This window comes from Panthera leo, chromosome A2 (genome assembly GCF_018350215.1).
Source record: "Panthera leo isolate Ple1 chromosome A2, P.leo_Ple1_pat1.1, whole genome shotgun sequence".
In the NCBI taxonomy this organism is placed as follows: Eukaryota; Metazoa; Chordata; class Mammalia; order Carnivora; family Felidae; genus Panthera; species Panthera leo.
This window is the reverse complement of record NC_056680.1, coordinates 23,119,862-23,140,945: the sequence shown is the minus strand read 5'-3', so window position 1 is coordinate 23,140,945 and position 21,084 is coordinate 23,119,862. Positions and strand designations below refer to the sequence as shown.

Genomic DNA, 21,084 nt, shown 5'->3' with positions numbered 1-21,084 from the left:
TCTGTGCTTCCATGCGACATATACTCGATAATCCTAGCCCTAAACATGGAGTGTTGACATTGCCTAGTTACCCATCTGTAAACTCCATGAGGGCAGGAATTGTGTGTGCCTCATTTGCTTCTGGTCCCCAACAATGTGGCCCAGTATCTAGGACAGAACCAACAATAAAGAAATGCACGCTGAAGTCCTGGGCTATATATTTTTTCCAAGGCCTTATTTTGTTCTCTAAGCTGATTCCTTAGAAACTCCCCTCAAGGTCACTAATCCGTCAGCCCTCCTATCTTATGAACTGATTGCCATCTCCCAAGTTAGACGTGAGAAACAAGTAAAAGCAATCACTGACGTTAGAACTCAAGACAGTGGTTGTCATATGGTAAAAAGGAGGCTGCACCCAGCAGGGGCAGGAAGGGGTCCTCCAAGGGGCTTGCAATGTTCATTCCCTTCTCAGCCTGAGTGCTGTTTAAGTTAATTAATCTGGTTTGTACACTTTTCTGTATGTGCTACACATCAATAAAAAGTTTAATAAAAAAGAAAGGGAAAGCACAAGTCCCCATTCTGGTCCCTCAGAGAGAGAGAGAGACAGAGAGAGAGAGAGAGAGAGATCTTTCTTAAGCAGGCTTCATGCCCAGCATAGAGCCCAAGACAGCGCTTGAACTCACCACCCTGGATCAAGACCTGAGCCAAAACCAAGAGTCAGATGCTTAACAGACTGAGCCGCCCAGGTGCCCCTACTTTAATCTTAATCAAACGGCATTTGTATTTTTGGCTTTTAATTACAAGTCAATAAGGAAAAACATTACTTGCCTTAGCAATCATCTATCTTGGTTCTATTTGTTTTCTCATTTAGAATGGAAATGAGAAACCTAAGTTAGTGCACTAAATCTGATTGCCTATCATGCACTAAGAGATGCTGGCCGCCAACTGAATCTGGAGTTAACAACTACTAAGAATATAATATCCCTCTGGTCAAAAAGGTTTGTAGTCATTATAAAGTCAGTGGAGTCTACTTCACAGAGCCACAGTGCCATGACTTGTCAATAATCCTTACTTAAGTCATACATGAACTTTGGCCATCAGAGGTATATATATGTTGTACCTTTTTCTACAGGAATTCTACAGTAGTGAAGTGATGTTAGACTATAAAAAGGAAACCCCACATTTTAACAGAATACCTAACGGGGGTTAAAATCTTTGCATACAGTTAGTATAGCATTATGCTAGTATTAAATGTGGCTGTTTATTGATAACTTACTCTGTCCCAGGCACCATACTAAATTTGCAACATAAATTTTCTCACTTAATTCTTTAAAAAAATGTTTTTGTAATTTTTATTCTTTCTTGAGAGACAGAGACAGAGCGTGAGTAGGGAAGGAGCAGACAGAGAGGGAGACACAGAATCGGAAACAGGGTCCAGGCTCAGAGCTGTCAGCACAGAGCCCGACGCAGGGCTCGAACTCACTGACTGTGAGATCATGACCTGAGCCGAAGTCAGATGCTCAAATTACTAAGTCACCAAGGTGCCTCTTCCCACTTAATTCTTATAAGGCTATCATATGCTTACTATTACTATCCCCCAAATTACCCAGGAAGAAGCTGAGTTTCAGAGAGTTTAGGTTTTTGCTCAAGGTCACACAGCTAGTGATTACGGGAGTTAGGACTCACACTCTGAGCTCCCTGATTGCACAGCTCCTGTGCTAAACTGCTATACGTCCAGGGTTTCTTGTGGAGGCTCCAGAAAGTCCTCAGTCCGAACAGTGAACTGGAACATGGTGGATTAAGCCAATATGGAAGCCATTCTCTTTTAAACACAGAGACATGCTGTATGAAACAGTTAAACAATACAAGCATGTTTAAATACAAAAGAATTTACAAGACAAGATACCAAAGGCCAACTTGTACATTTATAACTAAGTATAAAAAAGCAGATAATCTGGTGCTTCTGGGGTCTGAACAGGAAAAACAATTATTAGCATGAGAAATCAAACTTTAAGCCGAAACTACATGCTGCCTAGGAAAAATATTTACCGTAATTATATGATGCAGAAACTCCTAAACACAAAAACTTACGTAACGAGAATTCACAGGCAGTCAATACTAACAGGATGCGTGATTAAAGTCCAACTGTAAATCTACTGTGAAGGGAGACTCGAGCTCTATTCTGTTCCCACAAAAATAATAATTAATAGTAAAAATCAGTCCATGGTCAAAGATGACAGAATACATGAGCAAATTATCTACCAGGAAAGAAAGAAGACACAAGCGACAAGGAAATTGGTGCCCTGCCCCCAACACCAAGTTTAAAGTGCAAAAACAAACTTAAAAAGTCTATCATTAGGTACAGAAAATTCAAGAATAAGACTCTTACGTCTTATTAAAAATACACAGATATTTTAAAGTTCACTTTCTTGGGGCGCCTGGGTGGCGCAGTCAGTTAAGCGTCCGACTTCAGCCAGGTCACGATCTCGCGGTCCGTGAGTTCGAGCCCCGCGTCAGGCTCTGGGCTGACGGCTCGGAGGCTGGAGCCTGCTTCCGATTCTGTGTCTCCCTCTCTCTCTCTGCCCCTCCCCCGTTCATGCTCTGTCTCTCTCTGTCCCAAAAATAAAATAAAAAACGTTGAAAAAAAAAATTAAAAAAAAATAAAATAAAATAAAGTTCACTTTCTTAGCGACTTTAAAGCATGTGAGAATACACAGATTTTTAAAAGAAACAAATAAAACATGGAGAAATAAGGAGAAAGACATCCATATCAAAAACTCAATGGACTCTAAGCGGTGGACTAGGCACAATCAGAAGGAAATCAGTGAACTGAAGTTTAAGGAAATTACTCAGAATAAAGTACTCAAGCACACAGAAGTAAATTTCTGTCTAGACACATGATGGTGAAACTTCGGAATATCAAAGAGAAGCCCTTTAAAAGCCCTCTGAGGGGGGAAACACCAGAACACCTATAGAGGTGCAAAGCTAACACTCAGGACACAATGGAACAGTATCTTTAAAATATTTCAATTTAGATAGCATGGAGTTAAATGATCACTGCAGAATATAGAGCACATAAAGCATTTCAGACAAAGAATGAGATAATTTACCACTCCTAGATCATTCCTGAAAAGAATTTCTAAAGTACTGTAAAACAAGAAGCATGGTTTTTAAAAAATAGGGAGTAAACAAATTGGCAAACATCTCATTTACTACAGGCAATAATAACAACATATTTGGTCGGTTAAAAACACAACATAGTTAAAATGTTAGGAAATATCACAAGAAAGAGATGGGAGTTAATCCAAGTTAGAGATTTAAGAGTTTGTTCTGGAGGAGGGAAGAGACCCTGAAATATGTACCAAGGTTATGGATAAATATCACAAGAAAAGAGTGTGTAACTTACACGCCAGTAAGGGAAAAATGGAATAGAGAAAACTCAATAGATCCAAATAAAGGCGAAAGAAGAAAGAGAGAGAAAGAAAAAAGAAAGAAAGATAAAGAAAGGAAGGAAGAGGAAGAAAGGAGGGAAGAGGAAGAAAGGAAGGAAGGAATAAAGACAAAGAAAGAAAGACGAAGGAAGAAAGAAAAGAAAAGAAAGAAAGAAAGAAAGAAAGAAAATGCATGGGGATAGAAAGCCTATAAAATGATGGTAGAAATAAATTCAAACTTAGCAGGAAGTATAATAAATCATAATATTAAATTTCCAATAGTAGAGATAATAAAAATGCCAAATCCAGCTCTATTCTATTTATAAGACAACATCCTAATGCAAAATGACAAAAAAGAAAGAAAGAAAGAAAGAAAGAAAGGGGGGTGGGAAAGAAGGAAGGGAAGTTGCAAATGGAGGGAAGGGAGAAAACATGCCTAGGAAATATTACCAAACAAAGAAACACTGTACTTGTGCTATCAGCAAACAAAATAGACATTACTTTCCCATAGAGTGGGTGATCACATAGTGATCATAGCAATGATTTACCAGTCTTGAACAGGGATGTCCATGATAATAGCCTCCAAATATAAAAAGCAAAGTAAAATGAATGACATGAAGGAGAGTAAAAATCCATAAGCCTGGGGAGAGCCTGATATCTAAAACAGAACAACAACAGTTTTGAAGCACAGTTAACACATTTGACCCAATGGATCTATATTAATCCCTGTCCTGAGCTATCAAAGAATGAAACTTGCTTTCAAAAACACTAGGACAAGTGCTAGAAATCAAAGCAAGTCTCTGCACAGACTGAAAACCATGTGTTATACAGACTGCAATGTCATTTAATCAGAGATCAATTAAAAAAAAGATAGTTTCAAAATCCATATATTAGGAAATCTTAAAACACTATTTAAAAATTTACAGATCAAAAATATGGTAAATATTAGAAAATTATCCCAGCTGAATAATGAAAGCCCTATATAAATTGAAATGCAGAGAGAAATTATACATATATATATATACATATAATATATATATATATATATATATATATATATTATATGTATATGAATGGAGCTGCAAAAGCTACACATCAAACACAATATGATAGAAAATAAAAAAAAAACAGAATAAATCCCAAAAACACAGAAGAAGGATAATAATACAGATAAAAAGCAAATAAATGAAATAGAAAGTCAAAGAAACAATAGAGAAAATCTAACAAGCTAGATGATAGTTCTTTGAAAAGAGAAAAAAAACAAACATCTCTATTAGTAAGAAGAGGGAGGGAGCAAAGGAAGGAAGAAATGATGGCAGGAGGGAGTTAGGGAGGGAGGGAGAGAGACAGAGGGAGAGGGTGGAAGAAAGAGAGAGGAAGAGGGAGATAGAAAGGGAAGGAGAGGGAGGGAGAGTGAAAGAGAAAGAGGGAGAGGGAGGGAGGTGGATGGAGGGGAAAGGAGGGGAAAAGAAAAGGAGGGGGGAAGGAGGGGGTGTTGAGAAGAGGAGCTGTGGGGGGGTATAAGAGAGAAGAGAAGGGAAGGGAGAGAGATTGATTTAAAAGAGGGCAAAATCACAAATACGGCAGCATTTTTAATCAAAAAAGAACACTATTAACAAATGCATGCAATAAACGTGAAGAGCGGTATGAAATAGGCAATTTTCTAAGAAATATAATTACCAAAATTGTTTCAAGAAGAAACAGAAATTCCAAAGAGATAGCTAAGCACTGAAGAAACTAATTCAGTAGTTGAGAATTTACTCACACAGAAAAGCAATCAAAAAACCTATCAGTCGTTCATAGTTTTATGGGTAAATTTTACCAAACCTAAAAGAAGCAGATAATTTAATCTTACACAAAATGTTTAAGATCCGAGTAATTTTGTGACAATAAAATGACCTTAATAGCAAAGCCTAATGACAGTATATGAAAGGAAAAGTATAACCCAATCTTCTTTTTGAGCACAGATGCAAAAGATTAATATGACATGAACAAATGGACCTAGCAAGATAGTTTTTGTTTTTGCTTTTTTGTAATCATGACCATGAAAGACCACCCTGGGAAAGAAAGCATGTTTTCACACTAGATAAGCCATCTACCATTGAAGATACTACAGGGGTGCCTGGGTGGCTCAGTTGGTTAAGCATCAGACTTTTGACTTCTGCTCAGGTCATGATTTCACCATCGTGAGATTGAGCCCCATGTTGGGGTCTACCTGGAATTCTCTCTCTCCCTTTCTTTCTTTCCCTGCTTCACTCATGCTCTCTTTCTCAAAATAAATGAATAAACATAAAAACGATATTTATAGTATATACGATATATTTCACAGTTTAATTTTTTAAAACATTTTTATTATTGTAACTCAACATCTTAAAATTATTTTAGTAATGGATGTAGAAAAATGTTTTGATAAAATTAATATCCATTCTTTTTTTTTAAATTTATTTATTTTTGAGAGAGAGAGAAACAGAGTATGAGCAGGGGATGTGAAGAGAGAGAGGTAGACACAGAATCTGAAGTAGGCTCTAGGCTCTGAGCTGTCAGCACAGAGCCTGATGCGGGGCTCGAACCCACAGACCATGAGATCATGACCTGAGCCGAAGTCAGATGCTTAATCGACTGCGCCACCCAGGTGCCCCAACCTCCATTAAAGTTCCAAACAATAGCAATGAGAGCAACAAACACCCCTGAAGAGGTTTTCTTTAACTTAATAAATGGTTAACTACCAAAAATCTAAAGCAATTCAGGAAATGGATAACTGTTATGGTTGCATAACATTGCAAACATATTTAATGCTCTTGGACTGTGCACTTAAAAACAGTTACAATGGGGGTGCCTGGCTGGCTCAGTCAGGGGAGCATGGGACTCTTCATCTTAGGCTGGTGAGTTCAATCCCCACATGGCTACAGAGATCACTTAACAAACAAAGAAACTTAAAAAGAAAATCACCATCAAAATCTCTTTAACAGTTACAATGGTAAGTTTAATAGTATTAATATTTTACTACAATCTAGAAAACTCAATAGCATACCATATGATATTACTTACATGTGGAATCCAACCAAAAAAATAAATCAACAAAACAAAATAAAACTCATAGATGAAGAGAACAGATTGGTGGTTGCCAGAGGGAAAGGGGGTGGAGGGGGATGAAATGGGTGCAGGGAATTGAGAAGTATGAACTTTCAGCACTAAAATAAGTAAGTCATGAGAATGTAATGTACATCATGGGGAATACAATCAATGACATTGTATTAACTTTGTAAGGTGACATATGGGGGCTAGCTTTATTGTGGTGACTATTTCATAATGTTTACACATGCTGAATTGCTAGGTAGTACACCTGAAACTAATATGATATTGTGAGTTATACCTCAATAAAAAAAAAAACAAAACATAGCAAACATCATAGTTAACACGGAATTATTAGAAGAAATTCCTTTTAATTTTTTTAATGTTTAGTTTTATTTTTGACAGAGAGACAGAGCATGAGCAGGGGAGGGGCAGAGAGAGAGGGAGACACAGAATCCGAAGCAGGCTCCAGGCTCTGAGCTGTCAGCACAGAGCCCAACGCGGGGCTCGAACTCACACTGCAAGATCATGACCTGAGCTGAAGTTGGACGCTCAACCGACTGAGCCACCCAGGTGCCCCAAGAAGAAATTCCTTTAATTGAGGAACAAGATACAGTTGTCTACTTTCACTGCTTCTAGTCAACAATCCTAGTTACTTCTAGGCAACAAAACAGTAAGTATGGAGGTTAGAAAGGAACATTTTCACAAATGATGTTAGTGTGTATGAAAAAAAAGTCCAAGAGAAGCCACACACAAACTATTAAATCTAAAAGAGCATTTAGCAAATGGATACAAGATATTCAACATACAGAAATCAGTGATGTTCTCATATTCTAGCAATTACCAATTAGAAAAGGTAGTTTTAAATGTATGCCATTTCTGCTGGAAGGGAAAACTATAAGCTTTCAAATTATAAATCTAACATAAAATTATAAAACTGTATTAGAAGACCTGTAACTAAGGAGACATACTTAGTTTATAAATGAAAAGTTCCAAGATTATAAAAGATAGCAATTATCTTCAAATTAATCTATAACTTACAGCAATTTTAATCAAAATCATAGCATAATTCATAGAAATTAACAAGCTGATTACAAAACTAATATGAAAGAGTAAAGAGACAAGAATAGCCAAGACAACTTAGAAGACTATATGGAAAAGGTATTTGCTCTCTTAAATATCAAGTCATACTATAAGCTATAATAATTAAAGAGATACGGTGTTGGCATCATTACTGACAAATCATAAAACCTAGAAACAGATCTGTGTAGAACTAATCCTATGACACAGGTGCCATAATAAATCAATTAGAAAAAAAAAAAAAAAGACCATTCAGTAAGTAGTGACGGTCAATGGGGCAACTATATTGAAAAAGATGAAATTAGACACTGCCTTATGCCACACACACAAATAAATTCCAGAGGGATTCAAGTCCTAACTGTGAAAATCAACACCTTGAAGTGTTCAGAATAAAAATACATGAGAACACCATTATGATAGGAGGGCAGTGACTAATTTCTTAAGGCACAAAACACACAGATCATAGAACAGAAGAATAAATTAGACATGAAAATAAAAGTAAAAGAAAATGTCTATGCATCTAAAGACATTATAAAAAGTGAAGAGTCAGATGAAGGAAAAGGAAAACACACATATAAAGCATACAACTGCAAAGAAATCGTATCCAAAACATATGACACCCAAATCAGTAAGAAAAGATTCACCACCCAATAGACAACTGCCAACAGGAATGAAGGGGTAAGAAACTCAGATGATCAATAAAACCATTAAAAAAGGCCCAAACTCAGTAGCAATCAGGGAAATGCCTAGTAAGCTACCAAATTTCATTCCCCATACATCAGATTCTGGTGAATCCTGAAGATTTCGTGCCTTCAGGAAAGACATCTAAGGATCTTTTTCCAATAGATAGCCGAAACGGACAAATGTCAACTGGGAAAACACCATCAGGACTTTTTCCAACCAATGACAAACCTGACTAAAAATCGTATATATTCTAGGATGCATTCGCAAGCACTCTGAATGCTTCCCAGATTCTAAATGATCTCTCTAACAAAGCCAAATGATGTTTCCTCCAAGCTGGTGGAAACGCTTCCTCACACAAGAGGGCAGCCATGTTTCCATCTCTCGCTGTGATCCTGACCACGCCATTCACACTGGCCCATCTGGGAGAGCTCTACACTGAGCAGAAAGGAGGCGGGAGGCTTACTTAGAGCAGTCTTCACAAGCAATGTTCCCTGAGGTTTCCTTGATGGTGCGCTCAGAGACAAACGCTGGATACTCTGTATCACAAGGTTCCAGGGTCTGCTTCAATTTCTGGGCTGCAGGGATAGGGGGGGGGAAAGAAAAAGATGAAGAACACAGGCACAGGCTTTATTGTGACTGGCAGCCTACAGTAACTCAGAACACAGTTCCGCTCCTGCTACGCTGTGATTTTTCTAGGCACAGCATAATGCATTATTTTCTAATTAGTCAAGTGATTTCATCTGCCAAGCAACTCTATAAGCTGTAATTCCTCAAGCAGTGTGTTGGCTTCATCCACTATCATTTATGCATCACTAGAATACTTTCTGGGACAACATCAGTCAACGGGTCTCTGCCTTCAGACGTACTTGAACTTAGCAACAACACATATGTATATCTGAATAAATGTATAAAATACAAGTTACACCATATTATTCAGGGTGAGACAAAGGTCATGATGCAATTGTGTGGTTTTATTACAGAAACAAAATTGAAACATGGAATAGTAAAATACGTAATGTCTTTGAACCACAGCCATGAACCTAATCCTACTATTATGAAGTTCCTTGTCCAGTAATATAGCACTAGATAAGCCTGGTACATAGATGAGCACACAGTAGGCACTTGGTAAAGTCTCTGTGGTTCGTAAAATAATAAACAAGTTATGTCCAGTGGGCACGTTCCAAAACCTCTTTAAGTTTCCTTTTTTTTTTTCAATGTGCAAATTGGGGATAATATAGTTTCTCTATCAGTGAGTGATGTGAGAAGTACATGAAACAATATATGTTGAGTACTTAGTACAGTACCTGGAACATAATGGGTGCTGAGTATCAGTGAATAATAATAAATAGTAACAACAGTAATAGAAATAAGAATAACACTAGCATTCTAGTGAAGCCATTGTAACATTAAAATGATAAGGATGCTAGATACTAGAACACAGCAGTTAAGGTGAAGACTCTGAAGTCAGAGGAGTTTGGCGTACAAATGCCTGCTCCAATGCTCCCAGCTAATCCTCCGTATTCTCATCTATAAAATGGAAATGCTGATAGTACAGGTTCTTGTCACTCATTAACATCTTACCAGTAGAATGCTCCAATAACCAATAGTTTGGAAACGAAAAGTTTCCAATAACCAAGCTTTGTGCAAAGTTTTTGGCTGATGTCTATACAGAAATATAAACACATATTTATAAATATCTAGAATATATAATTTATGTTTTCAACTCCAAAACTCAATAAGATTTTAACAAAATGATGTGTTGACAAAGTCTCAAGTTGTATTCCAACGACGGTTGGATGTCAGAAGCACGGGTACATGTTTTGTGGAGTGTCTATGTGGAGGCAGCTGGCACTAAGCAAGGCATCAAAGGATTACTAAATGCTAAATGAGCATTTGGTAACCACTAGCTATTTGTTGGGTGACCAGGAAGCCATATTCCAGGCATGTATATCCTAACGTGATTCTTTTTCTCATATAGACTTTTCACTGAGCTTTAATTATTTTGAGGAAATTGACTGGGGGCTTGGGGTTGAAGCATATGCGTTGTAATTTTTCTTTTTTCTTTTTCTTTAATTTTTTTAAATGTTTATTTATTTTTGAGAGAGACGGGCAGAGAGGCAGAGCACGAGCAGGGGAGGGGCAGAGAGAGAGGGAGACACAGAATCTGAACCAGGCTCCAGGTTCTGAGTCGTCAGCACAGAGCCTGACACGGGGCTCGAATTCACGGACTGTGAGATCATGACCTGAGCCAAAGTCGGACGCTTAACCGACTAAGCCACCCAGGCACCCCGTAATTTTTCTCATCTAAAACAAAACGAAGTAGATTAAATCAGCTTGTTTATGTAAAACATGTAATTTCTAGAAACTGGTCACTGATATGAAGACAAAATGCCCATATAACTCACTGAGTTGTTCTGAGTAATAAACCGACTAAAGCAGGTACAGCTCTCAACCGAGGGATACATGCACACACTTCCACAAATATGCACGCGCATACACACACACACAGCCTTCACGAAATGCTGGCTGCTAGAGAGTGTTCCTATCTACATACCAGGAGTTGGACTAATTACATAGTAACTAAGGGCACAAATCAGGGGTCGTGAATCTTGCCACTGCTGTGTGACATCAGGTGAGTTTAATCTCTATACCTTAGCGTTCTCATCTGTAAAATGGGAATAAGAACACCAACCTCATGTGGTTGTTTGGGGATCAGATGAATTAATACATGGGAAGTGGCTGGCACAAGGTGAGGCCTATTTAAGTGAACATGCTGACTGCCACAGGACAGCATGTTATTAGATGGAATCCTCAGAAACTGATGGCCTTTTTGAACCACTGCTTTTTGGTTAGAAAGAGCCGATGGCTACCTTCCCGATGTCTGGCTCCACTGCCAGTACAGCACTGGCGAGTGTCATGCTCCCAAAGGCGTAGGTCCGTCCCCTGTGCCCTGCGGTGCTAGCTGATAGCAAGTGTCATCACGTGCTTGCTGGATAAATGAGTAATTCTCCTAAATGGTGCTTTTCAGGCAATCAGACAAAGGAGATGTAAGCGTCTCAGGCCCGCATGACAAATTGCCTGCCTTCAGGCGGGAAAGCAAGGTCAGTTTAGGTGGCCAGTGCCCAACAGCAACAGCACAGAGAGGCACCTGGTGGGAACGCCATTCACTTCCCAGTTCTCTTTCGGTGCCTCTGATTTCCTCAGGGGAACATCTTTGATGGTAGGGAGGTTTCCCCACCCTCCTCTCATTTTCATTTTCTTTCATTTGCTCTCCCCCCCCCCCCATTTTGTTTTGTTTTGTTTTGTTTTGTTTTACCTAGGAAGGCCACACATAAAGCACAGAGATACGGCTACACTTCCCTGACGCTTTTTATTTTCAGGATTCTTATGTTTACAATTGATTCCTTTGTATAGCAAATGATAGTGACTTTTGATTTGGGGAAACTTCCTTTTAATGCTTAAATTGTTTGAATTTCAAAAGGTAAGGCCATTAAAACGAAAGAAAGTAAAAAAAGAAAACAGCACAGATGATAAGAGGCGACAGCACCCATATGCAGGTGGCATACAGTCACTGAATGACGGTAACGGCCACGTTTATTAAGAAAGTGCTCCATGCCAGATGCTGTTCTGCTTTACATGTTTTAATCTATTTAACAGTAAAACATGACAAAAAAAAAATAAACTATAAGGTAGGAACAATTGTTTTCTCTGATTAGTGAAAGGAAGAGAGAATTGCATAAATCGCCCCAATTCATCCAGTGAGTGTGTGAGTGGGTGAGCCAAAATTTGAACTTGGGCTGTCTGCCTCCAGCACACATATATTTAACTGCTCTGTGAAGTTTGGCCAATGAAAGAAAGGAAGAAGGTCTGTGGGGCGGGCTGAGATGGGCAGCACACATGATTTAACTAAGCCCAATAATTGCACCATCTCTAATTGTAATTGTCTGGGCCCAGTTACAATGGAATGAGTCCAGCGCTCTCAATGGTGAGGCTCATTTGGCTCTGATCCTTCCTGGAGATGAAATTCTTGTTCCTTTGACAATTGTAGGGCACCCATACTGATGTGGCCACAAACTGTTGAATCCATGTGCAACACAACTACAGACTGGCTGGAAGTTGCTTGATGTGCTTTTGGGAAACGTGTGAATGATCATATAAAACCATGGCCATATTTAATCTAAATAAGATGGTTTACTACGAAGACCTTCCTTTGTCTGGAGTGTTATGGACACCACATATATTTGCCAGTCACTACCATTTATCTATGGAATTTCGAACCAATAGCTAAGGCTGCCAGTAATCTAACGGGCGCTGTTTTAGCCATTAGGCATTTAAAACTCATTAGCTTACAAAGGCAAAGGTAGAAGCAGTCATGAAGCTCAGCTAGACTGATTCCTTATTTTGCAGAAAACCGGGGTTCAGAGAGCAGACATAGCTTGCCTTGAGCCTCACAGAAAGTGACTCACCATGACCATCATTTACTTAAACACCGCCAGCAATGGGCCACCTGGGTGGCTCAGTTAAGCGTCTGACTTCAGCTCAGGTCATGATCTCAAGGTTCGTGAGTTTGAGCCCCGCGTAGGGCTCTGTGCTGACACCTCGGAGCCTGGAGCTTGCTTCAGATTCTGTGTTTCCCTCTCTCTCTGTTCCTCCCCTGTTTGTACTCTCTCCCTCTCTATCTCTCTCAAAAACAAATAAACATTAAAAAAATAAAAAAAAATCACCAGCAGCACGTTCACAGCCAATACTCAGTAAGCACTTGCTACACCCCAAACACCGTGCTGGGCCCCTCGTGTGGAATTGGTCCTCACCACCAATGCGGAAGGTCTGGGGCTCTCCTGTTCTACAAAACGAAGAAACTGTAGTCCAGGGAAATAAAGTCACACCGCCGTGAGTCAGGGAGCCCGGATCTGCTTCTGCATGGTCACGGCCCGGAGCGTCCCTTCTGTGCTGCCACACCGCTCGACGTCCCATCCGGCCAGGACCGGCTGGCTCCAGCTGGAGCCATGACCTACCACTCACTCACAATGCAGCACCGAATGGAGCATCCACACAATTGAATTTCTTTAATTTTCCCTTAGCAACAAATGTCCCTGATGAGAATAACTGACTTGGGTTCACAGTAATTATGGACAGACAACTGGGAATGAATAGAGTTGCCATTTGAAAAGCTCTCCTCGTCTTTTGTCTCTGTGAATGCACCCCCATTCACACTCGGTGCCAGCAAGCTCCATTCTCTCTGTGCAACTTCGCCAAAATGATACCTTTGTGATAATCAAGCAGAAATGGGCTTCCACAGTCCCCTTCATTAAGGAAATGAAGCAGATAAACAGTGTAATTATGGATTCCATTTTTAGCTAAACAAAGATGTATGTCTCAGCACAGGGTCTTTGTCTAGTGAGGGAGTGGTAAATTTAGAATGAAGAAACCTTGCAAGTCAGTATTTCTGTGAAGCTTGAAACTTTTCTCTCCTTACGCTGGGTCTCACATTTACATTTATATTTGACAAAGATCTCCAGCAGCCCCGAGGACGAGTTCATTCACCCGCTTTGATTCCATTTCTTCATCTATAAAATGGAAAACGTCAGCCACGTCCAGCAGAGGGCTATAGGCCTGGATGAGACAGTTCATGTGCTTCACACGGGGGTTCAAGGAAGGCAGGCTGCCTTGCTCGCTGCCACCTAGCTGAGCCCTTGGTTTAGGTCTGAGCCCTCCGTGACCCAGTAGCTGTCTGACTGAGGGAGCTCAGGAAGGTTTAGTGACAAATTTCAGAGGTCCCCACCGCTCAGGAATGCTGAAGGGGTCTGAAGATCATCCAGTGCCAGGACTCTGGAGATGGAAAAGCACTACACTGTACACGGGCTCACCGTGTGGTGATGATAGAATCATGTGGCAAGGTCTTTCCAATATCTGGGGGAAGGTCTCACGGTGCAGCACAGGGTGACATGACTTGGAAATACCTATTAAAGAACTTGTAGAAAAGCTTCTAAAACAGAAAATGGAGAACTGAGGCATCACATTAGTCCTGTTTGCTAACATTTTGCCCACTGTTGGTCCTGGTACAGGGGGAGCAGGGGAGAGGGGGTGTGGAATTTCAGAATGGGAAACTGCATACATTTCCCATGAGTGCAAAGACCATATCCTCTTCCTTATTCTTCACCCCCTACCCTCTACCCTTCAGTCTACGCCGGGGTTTTGCAGCAGTGGCACTGATGATACTCTGAATAGGATGATTCTTTGTTGCCAGGGACTATGCATCGTAGGATGTTCAGCACTATCCCTGGCTTCTACCCACTGCATGTCAGCAGTATCCCCACTCACCCCCACTTGTGACAACCAAAACTGCCTCCGAACATTGCAGTGACTCCTGAGAGAAAAAACTCCCCCGCCCCAGGTTGAAAACCAGTGGTCTAAGCAAGGATTACAGTGACTAGCACACAACAGAAATTCTAAAACTGACCGTCAAATCTGAAGGACCAGAACAAGAGCGTGGGCAGGGCCTGTGGCAGCAGGTCACCGGGAAGGGGAGCAGGCTGCGGTCAGAATGGGGGCCATGGTGATGCAGGCTGGCATGAAGAAGTGGGGCATCCTCACACTCACCGTGGAAGCTCCTTAGAGAAGGTGGGCAGGCACCCGGTTGTGAAGAGGGCGCCAGGAAGCAAACCCTGAAGACGACTGGCCACTGCCCTCAGCACTGAACGCACCCCTGAGAGCGAGCCGCGGTCTCAGCCAAAACAGCCACCATCGCCCCACATGGGAACACCACCTACCATGTGTGGAGCACTCTGCTGTGTGCCAAGTCTGCCCGTGTGCTTTGTGTGCACCAACCAACCCATCATTGTCTGTGCTGACCTGCCGGGACACCGGAACCCAGAGAGACTGTGCAACCTGCCCAGAACTAAGCAGCCAGCGGGCAGCAGGGGAAGGCTGCCTGATCCCCGACCAGAGCACTTCACCTGGGCAGAACCGCCATGCTCTGGCCTCCCGGAGCCAAGCAGAGGGGACTTGTCCCCGGGAACTGGCGGTGCCGTGAGGGCAGCCCTTTGACCCACTTGTGATCCATTCTTTTGGCCTCTACTGATCTTCCTTCTTCCATTCCTCTCTTTTAATCTCATTTTACTTTTTTCCACTCCTAATAGTAAAATTGTGGAAAAACTAGTGGAATAAGAAGAGTAAACAGAAAAAAAGATAGCAAGTGCCCATTTAGCAGGTCCCTTCCCAGCCCTCATTCTCAAATCTGGTGCAATTTTAAACAAAAGCAGGTTCACGCTATAGGTAACATTTCCTTTGGGGGACATAATAGTCTTTTCTTCCTAATTCATATTTTGTTCTGTGCTTACTGAGTCCCCACTGGCTGCTCACCCTATTTATTTAACTCCCTATGCCCCCGTTCCCCCCATCATTGGATGCTTGTCCGGGGTACACACTGTTTAGCATATTGTTTATCTTGGTATGTTAATTTCATGAGCAGTTTCGATCTTCTTAAAAAGTTTTCAGAAGCAGAATCTTGGTAAAGGTTCTCTCTGCCTCTCTGTGGATGGGCTGTCATTTATTTTGAAACGTCCTTACTGTTCACCTTTAAAGAGTTACCTGTATTTGCAATCATCACTTTCTTAGTGATGATCATCCTGTCATACATCCTTTGTTCCCACCCCAGTTTATTTCCTTAGGCTAGATCTCTAGAGGCGATGTTATGGACATGCAAAGCAGGTACCAAGCCAACAAGAAGGGGCAAGTATGGAGCCCACACACTGAGGGTCACCAGGACAGCGTGTGCATACGTGTGTGAGAAAACAGGGCACAAAGGTGTTGTTCCACTGCGCTGTCAGCTTCTGAGAACAGGGTCAACCCCAAACATGTTTGGGTCAGGTGCACTGTAATCAGAGCTCATCGAGTGCAGCTGGATGCGTGCACCTCTCTGCAGAGGTTGCCCCATGTCATCCTCTAACAAGAAACTAGGGAGGTCCTGGATTTAGGACACATGGTCCTATTTGTAAGTCACAAAGCTACGATGACAGTGGCTAGAACAGTCATACCCGGCAAAGGAAAGATTTGCCAGGGTATTCAGTAAGTAACCCGTGGCATTGAGCACCTACTATGTACTGGGCACCAGTTAGGTGCTAAGGGATACTGATGCCATCCAGAAACTCTGGTTTAGTGTGAAACAAACTGGGACAAGAATGGTGCAGAAACGCTGGGGAAGTGTGTGAGCTGACCGGGACGAAAACAAGAAGGAAATGCTACTAACTCTTCCTGGAAGAACTGAGAGAATCCTCACCGACTGGCGTCTCAGGGGATGGGGGAGGAGATGCCAGCATCTGGGGAAGGCTGCTGCATTACTCATCTACCTCTATGAAAAAGACAGATCATTAAAATAATAATAATAATAATGATAATAATGGCAGTAGTCTAGCCTAATTCTGGTTCCTTGCATCCCAGGGAGGAAAACAGACATGAATGAATGCACACAGGAAAGGAAGAGCAGAGCATATCTGGGAAACAGCAAGTGCCTGAGCAGGTGGGGCGGATGGCTGTGAGACGGCCCTCATTAAAGAGCACGGGTTTTGTAGGGCCCGGGGACTTGACTGTTTATCCCTGTGGTCAACACTGTCTGCACTGTCTTCATAGTTAATTACAGCTACCTGTTTTGAGTCACCACGCTCAGCAGATAGCATGATTTATCATTAAGCACACACACATACACACACACGTGATAGGAGATAAATATTATTTATTATGTCTCCCATTTTGCTTAATGTAGGGAAACTGAGTCTTGAACATCAGCTAATTTGCCAAAGGCTAACCTCGGAACCACGACTCAAATCCACCTTGCTCTAATTCCACAACTCACACCTCTACAAGAGTTTCCATGAATCATCAAATCGCTGAAGGCTTTTGAGTGGGGAGACTATGACTAGATTTGTATTTTACGAGGCTAATTGTAGCAAACAAACAAATAAAAAACTAGAGTGGTTATCCATTCGCTGAGACTGAAAAAGGCAATGTGTCTCCCTTAGATTCTGAGCACTGCTCGCAAGCTTTTTGAAGAATTCACACGTGCAGTGTTTGACTGCAAAGTCTTAGTGAAGGAAACAGGTCAGGGTGCACATTCAACACGGGAGGAATGAAACCCGTGGCATTTCTGTCAGACTAGATGGTGCTGCGGTCAGCACAAAGGGTGCCTTTTGCTGACTGAGCTGAAAAATCATCACTGGGTCCCAGGTGGTTTATGTGAGCACATCCTTGATGAAAAGTGGCCAGTGACCCCAAGGCTTATCAAGTTGAGCTGGGAAACAAGAACCGGCTGCTACTTACCTGTGGCTGTCGTATCTGAGTGCCACCAGCTGCAGAGGTTAAATTCCACCAGAAACCTGAACAGGTAATGCAAAAACCCAGTGTTACTCGGTCATCTGCCCCAGACAGAACAGTGGCATTGCTCCCCTCATTTGAAAGAGGAACATCATTACCCGAAGCTATCAGTATGGTTGGTTCTGTTACTACCGAGTTTTCACTGGGCTTTCTCTTCCTTGGGAAAGGCTATTTTATCACCGATGCCGGCCCAACACTGAAAGCGGGTTTACCTAGACTTAATAACTCGTTGAGAAATATCCCGCTTGTAGGCAGAAATAGTTCTCCAGTTATAGTGTGAGTCTATAGTAAAAAATCAACTCCGAAGGGCTTCCTCTGCCTTGGTGCAGAAATACAAATAACATATTCTCTACCTATACTATGATCTGCCATAATAAAGGAAGCTTTCAAAATTTATACTGCAATGCAAACTTGTTCAGCCCTGTGTGTGTGTGTGTGTGTGTGTGTGTGTGTGTGTGTGTGTGTGTGTGTGTTTGAGTGTGTGTAGGCATAAATGGAACAAACTTCTCTTTATGAAATTACACCACAATACAACTTCAGAAAAAAAAATCAAAATCTCTCAACTGCCAGTACAAAGAAATGCAAAAGTAATATAAACCATTCTCCAAGTGAATAGAGATAGATCAAAATTCCATCATTTCTTTTTCAGGCTCATGGCTACTACCTAGAGCAACTCATAGTCCATCAAAATCTCACTATTCTCTGTTACTGTTGTTCTCTGCCTCTTAGATACATAACAGAAGTGAATTTGAATTTGTAATGTTGTTAAATTAATATGGGCTACAATAAAGCGATAAAGACAATGGCTGTTCATTAAATGATAAGAAATCTGCCTCCAATCCTCAGAAAGTGGAGCCTTACTGGGGAAAATAAGAATCTGAGGGTCGGATACAGCTTGAACAATCTGGTTTCCATGCTCATCCATGGAATTCTTCCCTTTTCTGGAACACAGTGCTTCTGTCATGTGTCCAATACGTCTTCTGGGAGTCAATCAAGGCTTTCATCTTTGAGCCATTTCAATCTGACCTAAGTCACAGATGCATCCAGCATCCTCCAAATAGGAACACAGTTTGACAGGGTAAACAATTAATTCACACCTGAGCAAAGCCCCCACCCGCTGGATCATGACTGCACAAAACCCCTGTCCGGGACAAGCCCCCCCTCTTCTGCACATGCCAGCACATCCAAAGGAGCACAGTGGACAGCCCCAGCAATTTGTCCTTCTGACCACAGCCCACCCAGGCTGCATTAAAAACAGCCAGACATCTATGTTAAATTTAACACTAACCACAATAAATAAATTTGGTTTGTATATTACAAGCTGTTAGTCTGCTAAACAATGACATAAGGGCATAAGCAGTGACCATGAATAACTTAAAGATAATTTTTTGGTCTCAGCTTTCAATACTTGGAGATATTCAATGAGGTTATCTCAGAGTATTCTGAATCCAATGCTAGTTGAAAACACGGAACAGTCTTCCACTTCGCTTTATGATACAAAAGACAAGCAATATTACTTTTAAAAAATGCAGCAAATTATACTTACAAGACAAGTTCTGTCATTATCCATTTTACTGCAGCAAGGAAGGCATGATAAGGCTGAAGAGAAGAATTCAGTACATTGAAAACAATGCATCACATATGAAATGTGTAGTTTAACTTAAGGCTTTACATAAAGACAATGTTATTCTTCTAGAGAGATTGATATCATGTTAAAAAACAGTGAAGCTCTAGCTAAAAGAAGAAAATGGTTGGATACTGTATCCTAAAACTAACATTTTAAAACTTTGAACTTCCCTGTAGTGAGATGTGATTTACAAGTAAAATAAACATGATCTAATATAGGGGTTATCTCTGGGAGGAAAAAGGAAGTTCAGCAAATGATGTTTAAACCTTTACCCTCCAGGGGCTAATATTTTGCAGCCTGATGCTGAAGGGCTCAAGTCATATAACTAATTTCAAATGGTAATTCACAGATCTGCCTCTCAGAAAGGTGATTCCCTGTTCTCCATCACTGGATGTCATTCACTGAAACTAGCAAAAGTTGCATATACTTCATTTTAATGTTGCCCATGAGTTATGTAGGGCTTAAGCTGCCTTTTCTCACACATACATATTTGGACTTGAAAAAAAATGACAACCATATAAACATGTGATTTTATCCTTGCTGAAAATCCCCTGCAACTCTCTAAAGGACGGCAACGACAGCCCAATCTTTATTTGAGAATATTTTAATTTAAACAAGCAGTTGTATTGTTTACTCTGTGATATTTTCTATGTGGATAATTCAATTTCCTGAATTCTGGAAAATACCAGGCCCCCGTCTCAGTTGGTTCTCTGAATCTACATGTGCCAGATATTTGATTAGTGGGTGCACTTTGAGAGGCAATGACACTGGCAAAGCCCTTGCCACAGAGGGCAGGTCTAGAGAAATCTTGGAACCTTTCGTGGTTGCGTTCAGGTGTCAGAGAATTGAAATGACAAATCCTGCTTTCTGAAGTTATGGCTGTTTAATCCTACCCTCTGAGCATTTGGACGGTAAAGACTACAACTAGGAATGGGGGAATTATCCAGCTTTAAGTGAAACAAAAACCGACTTACATACCTCTAACCATTTTTTTGAAACTTCCCTATTTCAAGCCAGTAAGTAAATGAACAAAACAACAGTAATGACAGTCTACTGGGTTATTCTCAGCCCACAGGGATTTCAGACTGGATCTCTTGCTCTGATTTAATTGAGCATGTCAACATCATTCGGTGAATCACAGGGCTCTCAGGATTAGGGTCAGATAAGGATGTAAACTATTAACTATTTCCTAAAACTAAATGCAACTTGCTGTCTTATGGCTTTGTTATATTTCTTATTGCTTGAAAAACAACCATCTTTTTTCAAAAAGACCCTGGTGGTCAGGCCCTGGGATAGTTCTGTGCCTTTGTACCTGCTGGGATGGGTAGTGACATTTCTGCAGTCCTTGGGTCCCTGGGAGGAGGGACTGAATAGAGGGATTAGGGAGGCTCTGGAGGTGGGGAGGGGTGGGGGGGGGGCGGGCAGCTCCCCCAGGGGCCAGGGGGAAGAGCACTCAAGCATTGTGTGCCAGACGCTGGCTCTATGTATGGGCACACAAAGGGATTATGTAAATACAGGATTAAAAATTTAAATGGCACATTATCATTCAGAAGGGTAAAGCCATTGAGCTTTTAAGCCTAATGATGAAAACATATCTTGGGAACATTTTAGGTCTAGAAATAGTCCTGCTAAAGCTAGCTAAGTTGGATTTGGAAAGACATGTTGATTCTCACTAAAAAGTGGTATTTTTTCAAAGCATTCAACTTTCAGTTCCTAGTTGCCTCTCAGAAATTTTCCAGCTCCAAATCATCTCTTACTCCCTCAGTGTAGGAGAACTGTGTTAAATACTGGGCTTTTAAATAATCCCCTTGCAAGATCTTACATCTGCAAATGAGAAGGTGTGTG

The 21,084-nt window shown here is 41.1% G+C and overlaps 1 protein-coding gene across 1 annotated transcript in view; it reads right to left on the bottom strand.

Annotated features, from left to right (window-relative positions):
- The window catches only part of CACNA2D3 (calcium voltage-gated channel auxiliary subunit alpha2delta 3), an 859,990-nt gene that overhangs the window by 42,107 nt on the left and 796,799 nt on the right, over nucleotides 1-21,084 (bottom strand). Inside the window, exons 32-34 of the mRNA XM_042929688.1 lie at nucleotides 19,159-19,211; nucleotides 17,559-17,614; nucleotides 8,707-8,818 (exon numbers count right to left, since the gene is read on the bottom strand). Coding sequence (XP_042785622.1) covers nucleotides 8,707-8,818; nucleotides 17,559-17,614; nucleotides 19,159-19,211 — 221 coding nt within the window. The remainder of the gene's footprint in view (nucleotides 1-8,706; nucleotides 8,819-17,558; nucleotides 17,615-19,158; nucleotides 19,212-21,084) is intronic.